This window comes from Cavia porcellus, unplaced genomic scaffold, assembly GCF_034190915.1.
Source record: "Cavia porcellus strain 051 isolate PalLab524CR breed Dunkin Hartley unplaced genomic scaffold, mCavPor4.1 scaffold_29, whole genome shotgun sequence".
Taxonomy (NCBI): domain Eukaryota; kingdom Metazoa; phylum Chordata; class Mammalia; order Rodentia; family Caviidae; genus Cavia; species Cavia porcellus.
The window spans coordinates 5,977,005-5,994,135 of record NW_026947512.1 but is presented as its reverse complement, the minus strand read 5'-3'; the positions used below and the strand labels follow the sequence as shown (position 1 = coordinate 5,994,135).

General features: G+C 37.3%; 1 protein-coding gene across 7 annotated transcripts in view; it reads right to left on the bottom strand.

The window, feature by feature from the left end:
• Acbd6 (acyl-CoA binding domain containing 6) overlaps positions 1 to 15,201 on the bottom strand; it is a 194,115-nt gene extending 178,914 nt beyond the window's left edge. For 3 of the 7 annotated variants that reach the window (XR_010044450.1, XM_063239863.1, XM_063239864.1), the window contains exons 1-3: positions 14,442 to 15,200; positions 8,188 to 8,252; positions 5,808 to 5,904 (exon numbers count right to left, since the gene is read on the bottom strand). Coding sequence is in view for 6 of the 7 variants with exons in the window: in XM_063239863.1 (XP_063095933.1) it covers positions 5,808 to 5,904; positions 8,188 to 8,252; positions 14,442 to 14,663 (384 nt within the window). In the remaining variant the exon portion in view is untranslated. Of the gene's footprint in view, positions 1 to 5,807; positions 5,905 to 8,187; positions 8,253 to 14,441 lie in introns of all 7 variants that reach the window. The other 4 variants (XM_063239862.1, XM_013158073.3, XM_063239865.1 and 1 more) reach the window with 3 other exon arrangements.
• Between the last annotated feature and the right edge of the window lie 1,930 nt (positions 15,202 to 17,131).

Sequence of the window (17,131 nt, the reverse complement as noted above, 5' to 3'; positions counted from 1 at the left end):
TAGCCAGATGAGTCATGCAAGAAAAAAAAATAAAAAGGAAAAGAAGTCAAATTATCACTCTATGCAAATGACATGATCCTTTACATAGAAGAGCCAAATTTTCCACCAAAAGACTCTTACAATTAATAACCAATTCAGCAATGCAGTATGATACAAAATCCACACACAAAATTCAATAGCATTCCTATACACCAATAAGAAACTCACTGAGAAAGAAATTAGGAAAACGGTACGATTCACAATAGCATCATGAAAATTAAATACAAGGAAATGAAATATCTCTACAATTAAAACTACAGTATTCTGAAAAAGGAGATCAAAGGAAACATCAGAAAATGGAAGGCTGGGTATGGTGGACACACATGTAATCCCAGCATGTGGGAAATTGAGGCAGGAGGATCTTTGCAAGTTTGAGGTCAGCTAGTGATACAAAGTGAGTTCAAGGCCAGTGTGAACTGCACAGTGAAACCCTATCTCAAAAAAAAAAAAAAAAAAAAAAAAAAAGACAAAAAAAAATAGAAAGCTATTCCTGGACACGCAGAATGAAAATTGTCGAAGTGACCATACTCTCAAAACTGTTAAACAGATTTAATACAATCCAGCAAAAATACCAACAACATTCTTCACACAACTGGAGAAAAGTCTTAAAATTTATGTGGAATCAGAAAAAACTCAGAATAGCAAAAGCAATCTGGAGCAACAAGAGCAAAGCAAGAGGCATCACAAGTCCAGATTTCAAGTTATACTACAAAGCTACAGTGATACAAATAGATGGTATTGCCACAAAAACAGACATGTGGATCAGTGGAAAAGAACAGAGAATGCCGAAACAACTCTTGCCACATTCAGCCATCTGATGCTTGACAAAGGAGTCAAAAATATATGCTGGAGGAATTATAGAGTAAACAGTGATGGAAAACTGGCTATCCATATGCAAAAGGCTATATCTAGACCTATATTTCATAACATGTACTAAACTAAAATCAAAATGGATCAAAGATCTAAATATTAAAATACGTATTTGCTAGTAATTAAAATAGAAAAAACTCTTAAAGTCACAAGTATAGGCAAGCTTCTGGGTAGAACTCCAACTGGCCAAGAAATAACATCAAGACTTTAAAAATGAGATTATATCAAATGAAAAGCTTCTGTATAATAAAGGAAACAACCAACAGAATGGGAATTACCTAAAGAATGGGAAAAAATTGGCACAGCTATATCTTGCATAGAAGACTAATGCTAATATATAGAATATATAAAGAACTCAAAAACCCAGACTCCACAAAATAAAGACTCAATCAAAAAATCTGCAACTGAAATGTACAGATATTTCCTAGAAAAAGAAGTACAAGTGATCAATAAATGCATGGAAAAAAATGTTCAATATTTCCGGCCACTAGAGAAATGTAAATTAAAACAACACTGACATTTCATCTTATTTCAGAAAGAATTACTATCATCAAGAAATCTGGTAACAAATAGCTGGCAAGACTGCTGGAGAAAGGGAAGCCTTATATTGTTAGTGAAAATGTAAACTAGTACAGTCACTCTGGAAATCGGTATGGACATTCCTCAAAAGACTAAAAATAGACATTCCATTCTACCCAGCTATTCTCCTTCTAAGTATCTTCCTAAAAAGTTAAAGACATGATACACGCATACCCATGTTTATAACAGCACAATTCATAGTAGTTCTCGGAAGTAGCCTCTATCTCCATCAACAAATAGATAAAGAAATTGTGTTGTTTATACATAATGGTGTACTACTCTGTTATAAAGAAGTATAAATTTGAATCATTTATAGGAAAGTAGGTGCACCTTTAAATGTTTAGTGAAATGAATCTGACACATGGCATTTAAAAACTTAAATATCACATGGCTTCTCTTATATAAGAAATCCAACATATAGCTACAGAGCAAAACAAAAGACAGATAATGGAAAATAAGGAGATCTTTCTCAAAGGGGAAGGGGAGCAACAAATGGAGGGGGAAGTTCAAAGGATAAGGGGCCATAAAAAATTAAGATGTGTTATATTCATATACCAACTCTCCACAATGAATGTAATCATTATGTACTGCAAACATGTGCTAATAAAGAACAAAGTAACAGATAATGGTAAATAGGGAGATAGATCTTTTGCAAATAGGAAGGCGAACAAGAGACAGAGGGAGGGAAGGGAGGAAAGAAGAGGAAAAAACCGCACACTAACAGCTTGTAGGTAGGGCAAAAATCTCAGACCTTTCAATTTTTGAAAGTCAATGAATGAATAAATGAATGAGGGAGAAAGGAAAGCCTCTGTTTATAGCCAAATGCTAAATAATAAATGTAGAAATAGAATGGAGTTACAAAATCATTAATGAAAGTTAAAAGTACTAGTTGATATCTGATTAGGAAGAGGATATTTACACAGTCTCAAAGTATCTTTTCACAAATTACTTATCAATTCTGAAAAAAAACAGGAATTTTTAAGTAGAGAAACCTGGCAGATACCACCATGAATCAAGTGATCAAAGTTAAGTTACCAATACTGGGATACATAGATAGCGTGTACTTCTAGGTATGATGCATGGAGGATACAGTTCTGTGGTATTCCTCCTAAAAACACACATTCTGAATCTAATTATAAGGCAGTAAAGAGCAAACCCAAAATGAGGGCTCCTTTCCAAAACAAATGGCTTATATCAGTCACGGCAAATCTGTAGCATGTGTGCCACAAACACGTATGTACTGCAAACATGTGCAATAAATACATTCTACTCTTAACCTCCACTGTTCCTAAAATTCATTCTTCAATTTTAGAGAACACGAACTTGTGGCTATAGTAGACTGGGAGTTTCATTCCCCTATATCATTTGGAGGTCTTCCACCAAGGTCACTGGACAGAGGTGAGAGTTTGCTTTTGCTTCATAGACTCTGGACTGGGACTCATTTAGGTAAAAAAATTTTATGCTTCAAATTTTGCTTGCTATTCGCCCATTGTTTTTAATTGCTTTATGTCATTTATTTTATTAAAATAATGTACTACGTGACTTGTTTCCCTATTTGTCCCTAATATACTCAATTTTACCTGAACTATTAATCTTGTTGGCTGACCACAGTTGTGCACCACATTATGCCCATCTGCCTTGTGAGTTCCAGTTTTCCCCACCATAAACTTGTCTCACCCCATGATTTGACTCTATAAAAGTCCCTGGAAAAGACAAGAGTCCTTGGCAACTCACTCAGGACCCCTTCTGTCTCTCTCAGACAGAAGCTTTCTTTCTCTAAATAAATATATTCTACTCTTAAAAAAAACATATTGTATTCCATTTGCTCAGCCTCAGTTGAGCTAAAAATTGTATCTGTTTTGATCTTTGAATTTCAGATATGAAGCCCATATGACTTTTATGATATACACTTACATGAATACATAGTATTTTATAAAAGATAATAAAATGAAAACTCTCTGAAATGAATTATTAGAGTTTAGATCTGGGGTATCACTCTGTTATAGTCAGGGTTTACAAAGAAAACAATTTAATACAGGACACGTAATTCATGGAATTTTTTTTATAGTAGTCACCCAAAAAGTCAAACATGAAAAGTGCAGGTAATCTGTCCACACACTAAAGACCCCAAAAAACCCAGCTAAGAGCCTAGATCACAAGGCAACATCCTACATGAGTCCAGCTGAAGACCCAGAGCCCACAACAGTGTCTCATGCAAGTTTGTTTTACAGATCTGCACTGGGAAAGACCAAAGGTCAGCAGTAGAAGCCAGAAAGTCTGTGCCACCGGGATGAAAGATCTGTGCCAGGAGACTGAGGATTCTGCACTGGAGCCAGGAAACGATGTTCAATGTAAACACCAGGGCCTTCCAAGAAGTACCATAACCATCCTCAGTAACAATGAGGTCCCAAGCTCCTCCCACAACAAGAACAGCGGAGTTCATGTCAGGAAAGCTGCATGACAAGCTTCTCCTGGAGACTGAACAGTATACCATCTTCTCCTCTGGAGCCAAGAAGTGGTAAAGACCAGAGCTCCCCCAAAGTGAACTATAGCTACTCCTAGTGACAACAAGGTCCCAAGCTCCTCTGACAATGAGAACAGCCACGTTCATATAAGAAGCTTAACAGGTTTCTTCTGGAGAACCAGTGGCAACAGGAGAACCAACAACACACAATTTTTTCTTCAGGTCTCCTTTTTATGTTGGTAACAATCCTCAGATAGGCTCTCCAGACCCAGCACCACACTGATTCAGTTCAGATGGTTGTTACAATTGTCAATCCAAAAGCCTCATGTGTTTGGAAGGAGACTCTCAGTAATCAGGGCCTACTCAGAGGAGGGTCACTAGGATGATGACCTGGAAAGGTACAGCTCCCTCCCTGGATGCTCTCTTTCGCTCTCTGCTTCTTGGCCACCATGACATGAGTAAAAAGCTTTCCTCTGTACCAAGCTCTTCCACCATGATGCTTCTGCATTTGAACCTGAAACCATGGACTGAAACTTCTGAACCTGGGAGCCAAAATAAGCCTCTGCTTTAATTTGTGAGTGTCAGATACTCTGTGCCAGTGATGAAAAAGTGACTAAGACACGAATACTCATGCACATGAAAAACGTGATTTTTCAATGACTTCCAAAAGGCAGTCATACAACTAAAGATATCTTAAGTTGAGTATCTCTCCCTTTCTGTACTCTTAACATATCATAATGCATATTTTAAGGCTCCTAACAACCATCAGATTTTAAAATTTCATGATTGGTTCAACAAAATCTATCTGTAATCATAGCTGCTTGGGAGGTTGAAGGAGGATTGCAGTTCAATATTGGTCTAGGCAACTTAGTAAGACCCTGTCTCAAAGAAAGTATAAAAGTCTGGGGCTATAGAAAGAATTGGGGTTCAATCTCTAGTACTGCCCCCCCAAAAAGAAAAAAAAACAGTAAAAATAGCTTTATATTTACAATTATACTCATGAATTTTTTTTTTTTTTTTTTTTTTTTTTTGTCTTTTGAAACAAGGTCTTGCTATGCAGTTCAGGCTGGCCTTGGGCTCACTTTGTAGCCCAGGCTGGTTTTGAACTTGTAATGATCCTCCTGCCTCAGCCTTCCAAGTGCTAAAATTACAGAAGTGTGCCACCATGCTCGGCTTGAAATAATTTAATTATTGCTAACACTGAAAATTATTGAATTCACCACTAAGAAGTATGGTCTAAATATCATGATTGAAAACAATTAATTTGCATTTGCTTTCATTATAAAGCAATCTCTACGCTATGTAATACCTAACAGTCATGTCTTTAAAATACTTGTAAATAGCAGAATATATTGAGGTAAAGAATACTCAATGCCTCCAAAGTAATCTCTTTTCCACTAGATTCCCTAGCATTTATATTATTTTAGACCATTAAATATATTTTTATGCTTTATCTTCTCTATTATACTTTAAACTACATGACAGAAATCATGTTATCTTCCTCCTTACTCTATCAATAAGCATTTTAAGCCTGTTCAGAAGGTAGTCAGAAAAAAAAAACCTTGAGCAATTTTCCTTCTCTCAAGATAATGATCTCAAGATAAATGCTTTCAAATTCTGAAATGAGTTAAGCTCTCACATGATTGAAATTATTATACAGAGATGTTCTAACAGTATCAATATCTTGTTGCATTAATATTTAAGCAAAAGTATTCTCAGCTAAACATTTTAACAACTTTATAGTCTTTTGAGGAAGTAAAATTTAAAGCATGTTACTTAAGCCAAAGTTTAGATTTAAGCATTTGAGAAAAAGATAGGCCTTTGGAAAATATTATGTACAACCATTAAATCTTACCTGAGGATTCCAACCTGGGTCTAATTTTTTAACTACTGCGATATATTCTTGCATTGCTTGGGTAGGGCTTGAATCACCAAGGGCTTTCCATGCTTCCCTATGGACAGAATATTCAAAATGGTCTGTCATTAACTATGTAAATAACATAACATAGCTCTTTTTATTATTAAAAAATTATGTACACATTTCAGGGGTTTGGGACATAGAAATAATAAACTGTGCAGAGAGGAAGAGCTCTGTTTGCATTTAAATTGACCTATTACTTTACAAACTTTCTGACTCAACTTAAGATGCCTTTTGGGAAATTTCTTTTGTAGTTGCCCACTTCTGTAGAATTTTAATAGAAGATACACTGCCTATTTATGAATTTTGGAAGGTCACTGCCACTGTAACCTAACTTTAATCAATCCCATAAACCTAGGTTTTACGCCTAACATGTGTATGGTCTCCAGAACAAAAAGGGTAGTTTCCATGTTATAACTATGTTCATGGCATTTTGGAGTATGGAAACGAATCATCATCACACTAAAAACAATATACCTTGGAGGAAAGCATATCAAACTTCCTACTACAGACTCTAGAAATACACCTTTGCTTTCTGTTCTTATTTTATCTATAAACCACAGGGTATGAGCAAATCATAAACTAAATGTTCAAATAAAATGTACCACAGTAAAAGATACATTGGTGTTATCCCCTCTCAAAATACTTCCTATTATTTGGAATAGACTTATTTGATCATTTTTGATATTTGTGAAGTGATTATGGAATTGGCTCTATGAGAAGTGATTAAAAAATATGGTGAATGCTGCTGCCAAGTGCCAGCCAATGGAAAGGTGAACTACTAAAAACATCATGGTATATCCTCATCTACCTTCTAGCTTTTCCCCAAATCTAAATGACCATCAAGGGAAAAAGTCTTGAGTGTATTTAAGACATCGAGGTAGCCAGGACAGAGCAAATAAAGACTTCCAGAACTGCTTCAGAAAATATCAAGAATGAGGTGTGTTCAAAGTGAGGGAAAGGATTTTTGAGAATTAATGCCAATGTGTCTTTTATGTAACAAATACTTTTTAAAATTTAAACATTCATTGTGCTTTTCCATCAGACCCAAAACAATCAATTTTGAGGGCTTTTAGGGACCTAAAAAATGAGGGGTAGTAAGGACACAAGAATACAAATGAATAATAAGGTGGCCAGCCATATAGCTTAGCAGCATAAGTTCTAGCTGACAAGTGCAAGGTCCTGGGCTTGAGACCTGATACCAAAAAAAAAAATTTTTTTTGAGTAAGAGGGTAGGTGCCCAGCATGGTGGCATACATCTGTAATCCCAGCCCTTGGGAGGCTAAGGCATGAGGATCACTGAGAGTTCAAGGCCATCCTGGGCTATATTATGAGTTCAAGGGTAGTCTGAATTACAGCAAGACCCTGTCTCAAAAAAAAAAAAAAAAAGCATAATTTTCCAATCATATACAAGGTGTAAAAAAAAAGAGGTGAATGCTTAAATTTTTTTAAAAATTGTATTACAGTAAAAGACACATTGCCATGAAAATACTCTCCTTCCCTTTGAACACATTTATCTCATCATTCTTACTACTTTCTGATGCCACTCTGGAAGTTCTCTTTCTGTGAATGTCTTCAGTTGTTTAGTCATGGCTGCTTTAATGTTCTGAATCCATTTAAAGCTTAACTTTTGTGGTCATCTGGGCTTTGTGTGCTAGGCCCAATGAATAAAGTGAAGATTAGACTCCTCATGTTCTTTGTAAGCCTGCCTTTCCATTGGCTGACACTTGGTGGCAGCATTTATGATATTTTTCATCATGGCATGTACAAACAAAAAAAGACTTCCAGAAACCAGCAAAAATGATGAGGATAAATGTGTTTGAAGCAAGGGGAACTAATGACACTGTGAAAAAAAATCTTAAGCAATAGTTTTGAAAGGTACACTCATACATATTCCTATGTAAAGAATATACATACCAACCTCAATGTATAAGAATTCTCTAGGAGATTAGCTAAAAGCAGATTCTTTTAATCCTTCCCCCAATGCCTGTCCTTAGTAAAATCTACAACACAAGGATTAACATAAAATAAATCTTTAATCTGCTTTCCAGTTTCTAATTCCTAAAAACCTAAATCACATCCAACAACCTTCTTAAAGATCCCAAGAATGAGCTAGGTGTGGTGGTGTGTGCCTAGCACTCAGGAAGGCTAAGGCAGGAGGATGGCAAGTACTAGTTAAACCTGGTCATCTTAGCAAGATTCTCAAAACTGAAAGACAATTTTAAACTTGCTAAAGATATAGCTCAGTGCAAAGATCCAGGAGACCTACTACTACAAAAACAAACAAACAAGGAAAACGGTTCCAAGAATTTCTTACCATTTCTGCTTTCCTTCAAAATCAAAGAAGCTTGGTTTAGGAGTATTGCAATTTCCAACTCTGACCTAAATAAGGAAGGGGAAAAAAGTCAAAAACTTACTTTTCAAACAAGTGGCTAAGAGCTTTTTTCAACTTTATTAGGTATGTTCAGCAACTCTAAAAAATATTCTCATATATACAAAATAGCAAAATTTAACTTCCTTTGCTAAACAAATGAAAACCAAACTAAACAGAGGTACATTGGACTTACTATATAAAATAATTGTTATTTAATATTATAACACAGAAAAATATGGGTGACGAATACTTTCATTCCTTAATAGACTTAATTACAAGATAAATTATACATCAGTCTTTACTATCATTGTAATAGAGAAAAAATTTTAAACATGGAATTAATAACTTAAGGTTCAGTTTTCAGAATTCATATGAATGTTTCTTCATGCTGATTCTCCTAATACTCTTAGTATTTTATATCTCCCAGAATCTAGGATAAAGATTGAAACTGATCAATGCAAATTTAGATGCTAAAAACAATGCAAAAAAATTCAGGAGTTCTCAGCAACAATATAAACTCTATTCTATCATAATCTCATTTGTGATCAATAACTGTATCATTTTTTTCCCCCCCGGAGACAGGGTCTCACTGTGTAGTTCAGGCTGATCTTGAACTTACTATGAAGCCCAGGCTAGCTTCAAACTCATGGCACTCCTCCTGCCTCAGCCTCCTGAATGCTAGGATTATAGACATGTGCCACCACACCAGGTTAGTGATTATTTTTAATCTTCAAATGACACTTGTAGTTAAACTACAAATTTTCACCAGGAATATAAATAAATTAAATTTGCACAAATGAAGAATTCACTGTACAGTCCAATTGCCTCGACCAGAAGTAATCTCCATCCCTCATGAACTCTTAATAGCATCTCCCTATACATCTACATTTCTTTTGACACTTTTATGTTTTCTACTTTGTGTCAGAAAGTGTTGTGTAAAATCTTATCTCTATTTGAACAGAACCTCTAAGAAACTATGCTTAACTTTCCACAACGCCTTCTTCATAGGGACTTCCCATTACCTTCTACTACTCTTGCACACTTGAATTTTCCTAAAAATCAATTCAATACCGTGATAACATCCTAATTTCTACTCAGAAATGTAGGGATTTTGAGTTCTGTGTTTTGCTCATATTACTCCATTTACTCAAAATGCCTCCTCTTTTTCTCTCAGCTTTTCAGAAGACTATACCTCCTGCCAGTCTTCCTCATAGTTCAGATTTTAAGAACTCTTTCAGTCTACATGGTTTCATTTACCTCTAAATTCATAAACTTTACTACTGCTATCATTTCCTTAGCTATTAATCACATGGCTAAAATTAAAATATCCACTTCTATAGAAGTAGGCCTGTTTTGATGGAAAGAAGGAAAGAAAAGATACAAAAGATGCTACACTTCTTAAACAGTCACCACAAACCAAATGCTTCAGGTTATCTCAATGAGCCATACAATAATCCTATCAGTTACGCCATTGCAAACACATTTTCTAAATAAGGATAGAGAAGTTCAGGATGGGGGCTGGGGATTTAGCTCAGCGGCATAAGCGCCTGCCTTGCAAGCAGGTGGTCGTGAGTTCGATCCCCGGTACCGATAAAAATGAAAAAAAGACAAAAAAAAGAAGTTCAGGATAGTTGTTTCAGTTAACGCATTAATAAATCTTAAATCAGTAGTACTGGAATTCAGGACTATTTGAACCCAAAGTCCAATTCTCCCCCTCTATATCACTACCTTTTGTGCTATACAGAATTCATCTCTACTTAAGTGCTATATAGAAAGTGGGCTTCAGTTTGGGCACCTCTAAAATCACATAAACAAATAGTTTTATAGTTTATCTTACTTCACATTTCTATTTAAGACATCATTAAAATAGCAGTTATTGGGGCCAGGGATTTAGCTCAGCAGCACAAGCACCTGCCTGGCATGGGTGAGGTTGTAAGTTTGATCCTTGGTACCAAAAAAAAAAAAGAAAAGCAGTTATACTAATATTTTTTCCTTGTCCAGATTCCAGCCAGTTGTGGAAACAAATGCCAATATCTGTTTTCTATGTCTCCTACAGTTATTGTCATGGCTGGATCCATAGTCATCCAGTTAAACTACGTTTGTCCATAGCTCTGCCTAGCTTCTGGAGGATTAGATGTGTGTGAAACTTATAAAAATATCTTCCTTTAAAAAGGGCTTTGTCTTCTCTTTTTCTTTGCCGTGACTAGAACATGCATATGGCAATGGTAAGCCTCCCTGGCCATGAAAGAGGGTTTTACAGCAGCAGTTTTTACACTTTGAGATCTTATAATCCCATTATTCTCAGAAATTAGGAACCCTAAAGAACTTTGGTTCCTATGAATTCTATCTACTGATATTTACTATAAATTAAAACAACTATTTTAAAATATGTATTCATATGAAAATTACCATACACTTGATACATACTAACGTGGTGTTTTATTTTTGTTTTTGTTTTTTGTCTTTTTGAGACAGGGACTTGCTATGTGGTTCAGGCTGGTTTTAAGTTTACTTTCTAGTCCAGGCTGGTCCTGAACTTGGCAACGATCCTCCTGCCTCACCCTCCTGAGTGCTGGAATTACAGGAATATACCACCACATCTGGCTATAAACTTTGAAGTTTATGAAAAACTACCACATATCTCAACATAAAAATTTTGTGAGGAAAACAGTGCTATTTTACATTTTATAAATCTAATAATGTCTAGCTTTGTTACATTTTCATATTTACTTCCATATCAAATATATCAGCATTTGTTCCTTTGGTTGAAGTAGAGGAAGAAAATTCAGCACCACAGAAATGCCATTTAAAAAAGTATTTTGGTGATATTTGCAGGTAATTATGATTATTCGTCTTTGATACTACACAACAAGTGGCAACTTTCTTTAAGTTAACCTCTTTAACTTGAATCTAAATTCAAATTAATGAATTTTTCATACTTACACTGAAAACTTGAAAAGTGTTGTTCTAATTTGCACTTTGAATGGATCTTATACCTACACATCATTTGTAAATTACTCAATTAAGTATTTAGAAAATACAGTTCCGAGATATGTGGCTTTTCCAAATATTGATATAAATATCATTATACATTAGCAAAGCTTCGTATTAGTTATTGTCACCATTTATCTCTAAAATTGTTTTTATAGTGCAGAAACTGTCAAGCTCATGGTGGCACAAAGAAACTTGGAAACAGTTTCTAATTTTCACTTGAAAGCTTAAATATTGTCATTGGCAACACACATGTGCAGTTGTTCTCCTTGAAATAACAGGCTCTGCTTCTTTCATTTCCAAGAAATTAACTGCCAAATAGTACTCATATCTTAATACACATAATTTATCTGTGAGTTGTTCTAAGTAAAAATAATGTTTCATTAAAAAAAGTGGATAGGTCAGTTTGGAACTCAGAAATCACATAGTGACTTTCCTCACAACAACCAACATGATTCACTACGCAGCTTAAGTACCTTGTACTCTTGTACTCAGGATAAATAGTTAATAAAAATAATTTTCACTGTGTTAAGACATTTAAGTGAAGCCGATTTTTTTTTTTAAGAGATGGGTCTCACTATGCAGTTCAGGCTGGCCTTGAACTCACTACGTAGCCCAGGCTGAGCTCAAACTCGCAGCGATTCTCCCACCACAACCTCCCGAGTGCTGGGATTACAGGTGTGCACCACTGTGCCTGGCCCAAGCCGACATTTTACTCTAGATACATTATAGCATAAGAAAAAAAATCCACAAAGAATGTCTTAGTATTAGTATAAAAGTAGTTCTGATCTTACGGATCCCCTGAGACAGTCTTAGGGACTTATAGTGGTCTGTGGGCCACAATTTGAGAACTTCTGCCTTAGAGATGGCTGAGCTATGACACAGAAAAATACAGGCCCTCAGGTGGTCTCCTGAAGCAAAGCCACCCTAACCTGTTCTCCAGATCACCAGAGTAATATGTGAGATAAACGCAAAGGTTTAGCAGCTGACACTCTATTGTAAATGATGCAGAAACTTTTATAATTCACAAACTCAAACAGTTCTCGAAGACTGGGGAAAATAAAATTCAAGAATAGCATCATGAATTGCAGTGTCCAAAACCAGTATATACCATAAGCATCTTAACACTGCTCTCTTAAGACAGATATAAAATTATCCCCCAAAAAAGTCTATCCAATGCCCTTAGAACAGAGTATCTGAACGAAGGTTGCCAATGACAAAATGCAAGTGAATCAAGTGTTCCAAAATTCAAGGACATGCAGGGTATCTTCACTTATGCTGTCACTGAACCTCTTATAAAATGAACCTAACAGAATTTGTAATTTGCATTGCCCTACAGTTTTTACAGGCATCAATTAGTTATTTTCTGCTGGAAAAGTGGTAGGCTAATACACAAAAGGAGCAAAAAACTTAACCAGTTAACTTAACCAGTTAACCAGCTCACAATATTTCACTTGAAAAATAAGATACTAACGATGATTCTAGTATTGATAAAGATATGTCCAAAGAAAGTCTTCTAGGAAAATTGGAAAAAATCCATCTTATAATGTTCAGAGAATGATCTGTTAGGTATGCAACAGGTCCTAGCACAATACTCGCTATATTCTTTTTTTTTTTTAAATCTTTTTATCGGTACCGGGGATCGAACTCACAACCACCTGCTTGCAAGGCAGGTGCTTATGCCGCGGAGCTAAATCCCCAGCTCCTACTATATTCTTGTTAAATATTTGAAAGTTTCTTTCTAATGTTATTAAGACAAAGTAAATGACCAAGACAAAGTAAATGACCAAAAAGAAAACAGATACAGAACTTTTGCAAGAAAGCTAATTCCAAGGTCAATTTGGGATAAACTGTCACTTAATGCTATCATTTATACTATTTGTACCCATAACTCTGATTCCCTCAGGTCATATTAACTGGAATCAAGTCTTCAAAACAAGGGTCATCTCTGTTCAATAAATTCAGCTTAAGAATACAGGTAGACTCCCCTACACACTATTATTTTAAAAAAAAGACAGGGGGGCTGGGGATTTAGCTCAGCGGCATAAGCACCTGCATTGAAAGCAGGCAGTCGTGAGTTCAATCCCTGGTACCGACAAAAACAAAAAAGACAAAAAATAAAAATAAAAAAATACAGGGGAAAATATCAAGATAATTCCATCAAAAAATAAAACTTTTTTAAAGACAAAATAGGGCATTTTCCAGAACTTCTATTTCCTCCAGTGTTCCAAAGAACTATAGTTTTCCTGAGCTGTTACTTTCGTTGGCAATTTTTCATGTGTTTATATGTAGATTCCTCGAGTACTCTGGAAGCCTTTTATGTAAGTTGCCGTTGTGATGCTCTTCCTTCTTTGTATTCTTTGTAGACATGACACCCAACTTTTTTGCAGATAAATACTTTGTTAATTATGATAAAGCAGTTATTTTTCATTCTGATACCTAATCAATGACTCCTTGAATGATAAATTAAATGCGAGTTCTATGAGTAACTCATACATTTTTCATATTTCCAGGGAAGGTTCAAAGCTTTACATAGAATCAAGAGGTATAACATAGTTCTGACTAATTTATCCACATGATTCTATAGACAAATTGTCTGCTCTGGGGTTGACTTTTCCTTTTTTGAAAAGAAGATTGTTTCACCTGGTGTTTTCTACCTCTAAAATATTTATGATTGTGTCTTAGATAGAACACATTGCAGCCCAAAAATATTTAGAGTCTACTTGGAAAATAAAAACACACTAAATTTAAAAAAACTAAATTAAACACACTAAATAAAAAGAAACACTATAGTTGTAACATTTTATTTTGTATTGCAGCACTTTATTACAATGATACCATTCTCTTAGGTATCAAAATATTTTTATAAACATTACCCTATATATTTCCACATGGCCTTGCAGCAAAAGTAAATGACAGTAAGTCTTATTTCATCATCCTCGTTTTGTACAAGTTCTGAGGCTGGTAAAGTAAAAAGGTCACTAAGTCAGAGGAGACATTGAAAAACTGTCATTCAGAGTCCAGCTAAATAAAATATCTCTCCTAAAAAAGGAGACAGATCTTTCCCACGTCTAGGATGATCAACAAACAAATACACATACGGACACTTCATTACACTTCACCTTAAACCATACGTTTGCTCTCAATTTTGGGGAACGCTGAGAAGTCCGCGTGTCTCTATCGCACCCACCCCTTCGCTACTTTACCTGCTTGTACCTGGCATACAGGTACAGGAGCTGCTCTCGGCTAGCCACCTGAATCAGGCCTTGGAGGTGTGCTGCAGCCTTCTCAAACAGCTCCGTCAGGCTCCTGGACGCCTCTGTCTCGGGGGTCTGGGGCATTTCCACATCGCCGGAGTCATCCCCGGAGCTCAGCTCTCCTCCGCTGTGACCCGTGACAGCGCCCGCGGTCACGAATGGTGTGGCCATGACTCCCTGCTCAGCAGTCCACTCGGTAAGGGGTCAGCCCTCTCTGACCTGCTGCGATGCGGACTCTGGGCCTGGCCAACCCGAATGGGGTTCACTCCGCGCCCCTCACCTAACTTAGCTGCCGCCTCGCCGATCGGAGTCCCCGGCGTGCAGAGCCAGCCAGCTCTGCCAACCTCCAGCTGCCCCCTTCCTCTTTGGGCTCCTTCCACGTAAAAGACTTCCCAGGTGCCGCCGCTGCGCCGCCGGGGGTCGGAGTGGATGGGAAGTGGCGGAGAGGGAAGCACCACGCCGCGCGCGGCAAGCGGCCCGCCGCTTTGGGGCTGGGCGGAGCAAGCGGGAGGTGGGGGTGGGTGGGGTGACCGAGCGGCGGAGAGAACGCCGTCCTCTACAAAGATTGGGGGACCTCACCAGAGGGTTGAACCTGGAGAATAAGCCCTCAGTCGTTGGGGATATCACGAGTTGATTTTTGTCACAAACTCGGGAACCCGCCGTTGGGATAGGCCACGAGGTGGGGTGGGGTCGCTCAGTGGTGTAGCGGTAGGAACCGGGCCGTGGGAAACATGGGGCTGAGGACAAAGGTTCCGGGCGCTTCTGCCTGACCCAGGTGGTGTGCTCCAGACACTCGCCACCGGGCAAGCGCCCGCAACTGAGCTGGAGAGTCTGGATGTTTTGAAGAATGAACGAAGTAATGGGCGGTGAGGTCTTTATGGGCGGTACAGTATTTATGATGAGTCCTCCTCTTCGTGTCTTACCTCTGCCACAGACCCTTGATCTCCCAGGGCTCTGAGAATAGACTTTATTCCTAGAACAATTTACTTACTGAGCTTAGCCTTTGCCCTTGTGCTTTGCAGGCACAAAGCAAAAGGTATGTCACAGTTTTAGTGTTGTAAGAATTGCAGCCCTCTGGTGGCACACTGGTGGCACAAGAAACCCAGCGGACATTCCTAGAGCTGGAGGAAACCAAACTCTATTAGGCCTGCGACCCAGAGGAGCTGTGCACTCCAAATTCTAGGCAACAAATAGAGGGGTAGGGAAGGTTTTATAATAGTTTACATCGGGTTGGATTGGGTCGGGTCAAGCAAAGCGGAATTTTACAAAAGATGAAGTTTGAAGATGTTATATCCTGAGTTGGAAGTGTGACAGAAACAGAAATTATTTGGAACATCTTATGATTGCAAGATAAGCTCAGAACTTTACCCATTGGAAGAGGTTGTGGAGCTGTGTACTCCGAGGCAGGAAGTAGGGACTGGTGAATCCTGTACTGTTCTACCTTTTTTTGTTTTCCTATTTTGTTTTTTTATTCTTTTCTTTTCTTTCTTTAAAAAGAAGGATAACAATATGTAATATAACAACCATTGTTAAATTTCTTTCATTCTGTTTTGAAAGCCTATATCATTATTGTTTTGGATTTGTTGTTGTCTCTTTTGCTTTTTGTCTTTCTTTTCTGACTTCTTTTTTCTTTTTAAAATAAAAAATTAATTAAAAGAAAAAAACATGAGTCGGGAGCATAAGGTTCTGACTTTCTTCATTACTAGTACAGTTAGAGACAAAGGGCTGAGTCACTCCCTTCCCTTAGTTCAGTTGTAAATGTCCCAGCACCCTAATGAGTATCCATGCTTCCATAACCCTAAAAAGAGGCAGTAGAGTTACAAACGGGGAGATTGTGTGAACCATTCCCTTCAATCATAAACACAGTGCTACCCTAATGTTTATCAAAGTTTAAATTTAGGAGATTATTATACCAGAAACAGGCAGATTACTGACATCAGTGAGAGAGACCTTGGATCAGAGGTGTCTGACCATATAAATACAGGAAGCCTGAGTTATCCAGCCCCTTCTTTTTCCCTTTATCCTTCTCCCTGTTCCTGCTACTGTCCCTTGATCTTCCATAAAGGTAGCCTCTTACTACGCACTATGAGATGTATGCTTGGCAGTTCTTTCCTTGTCCTACACAGACAATTGAACTGTTTCTGGCCCACTCAACTCTAACAGTTCTACCCTAAAGGAACTTACAAAATTGTATCTGTGTGTGTGTGTGTGTGTGTGTGTGTGTGTGTGTGTGTGCATGTGTGTGTGTGCTTTAGGCAGCTAAATTAGATAAAAAGATACAGAGAAGGATTGAGCCTTCAAAATAAAAAAAAAAAGATACAGAAAATAAGATCAGAATTGTGGCTGGAGGCAGATCTAAAGACAACTAAGGCTTAGGGTGGAGAACCAACAGCATGCTCATCTCCTAGAGATAAACAACAATTTGAGATTATACTATCATTAACGCCACTTGGTATAGTGGGCCCAGATAGGAAGCAGACTCATAGGTGGGTAACCAGCACATCTGGACCTGTACTGCCCTTTCTTTCTGAAAGTGCCTTTGTTCTTTCCATGCCATGTTCTTTCCTTGCTATATGTCTTGTTTCCCTGTTGGATCAGTATTAGCTAAGTGGCTATATTGTAATCCTGTAGGTTGATTA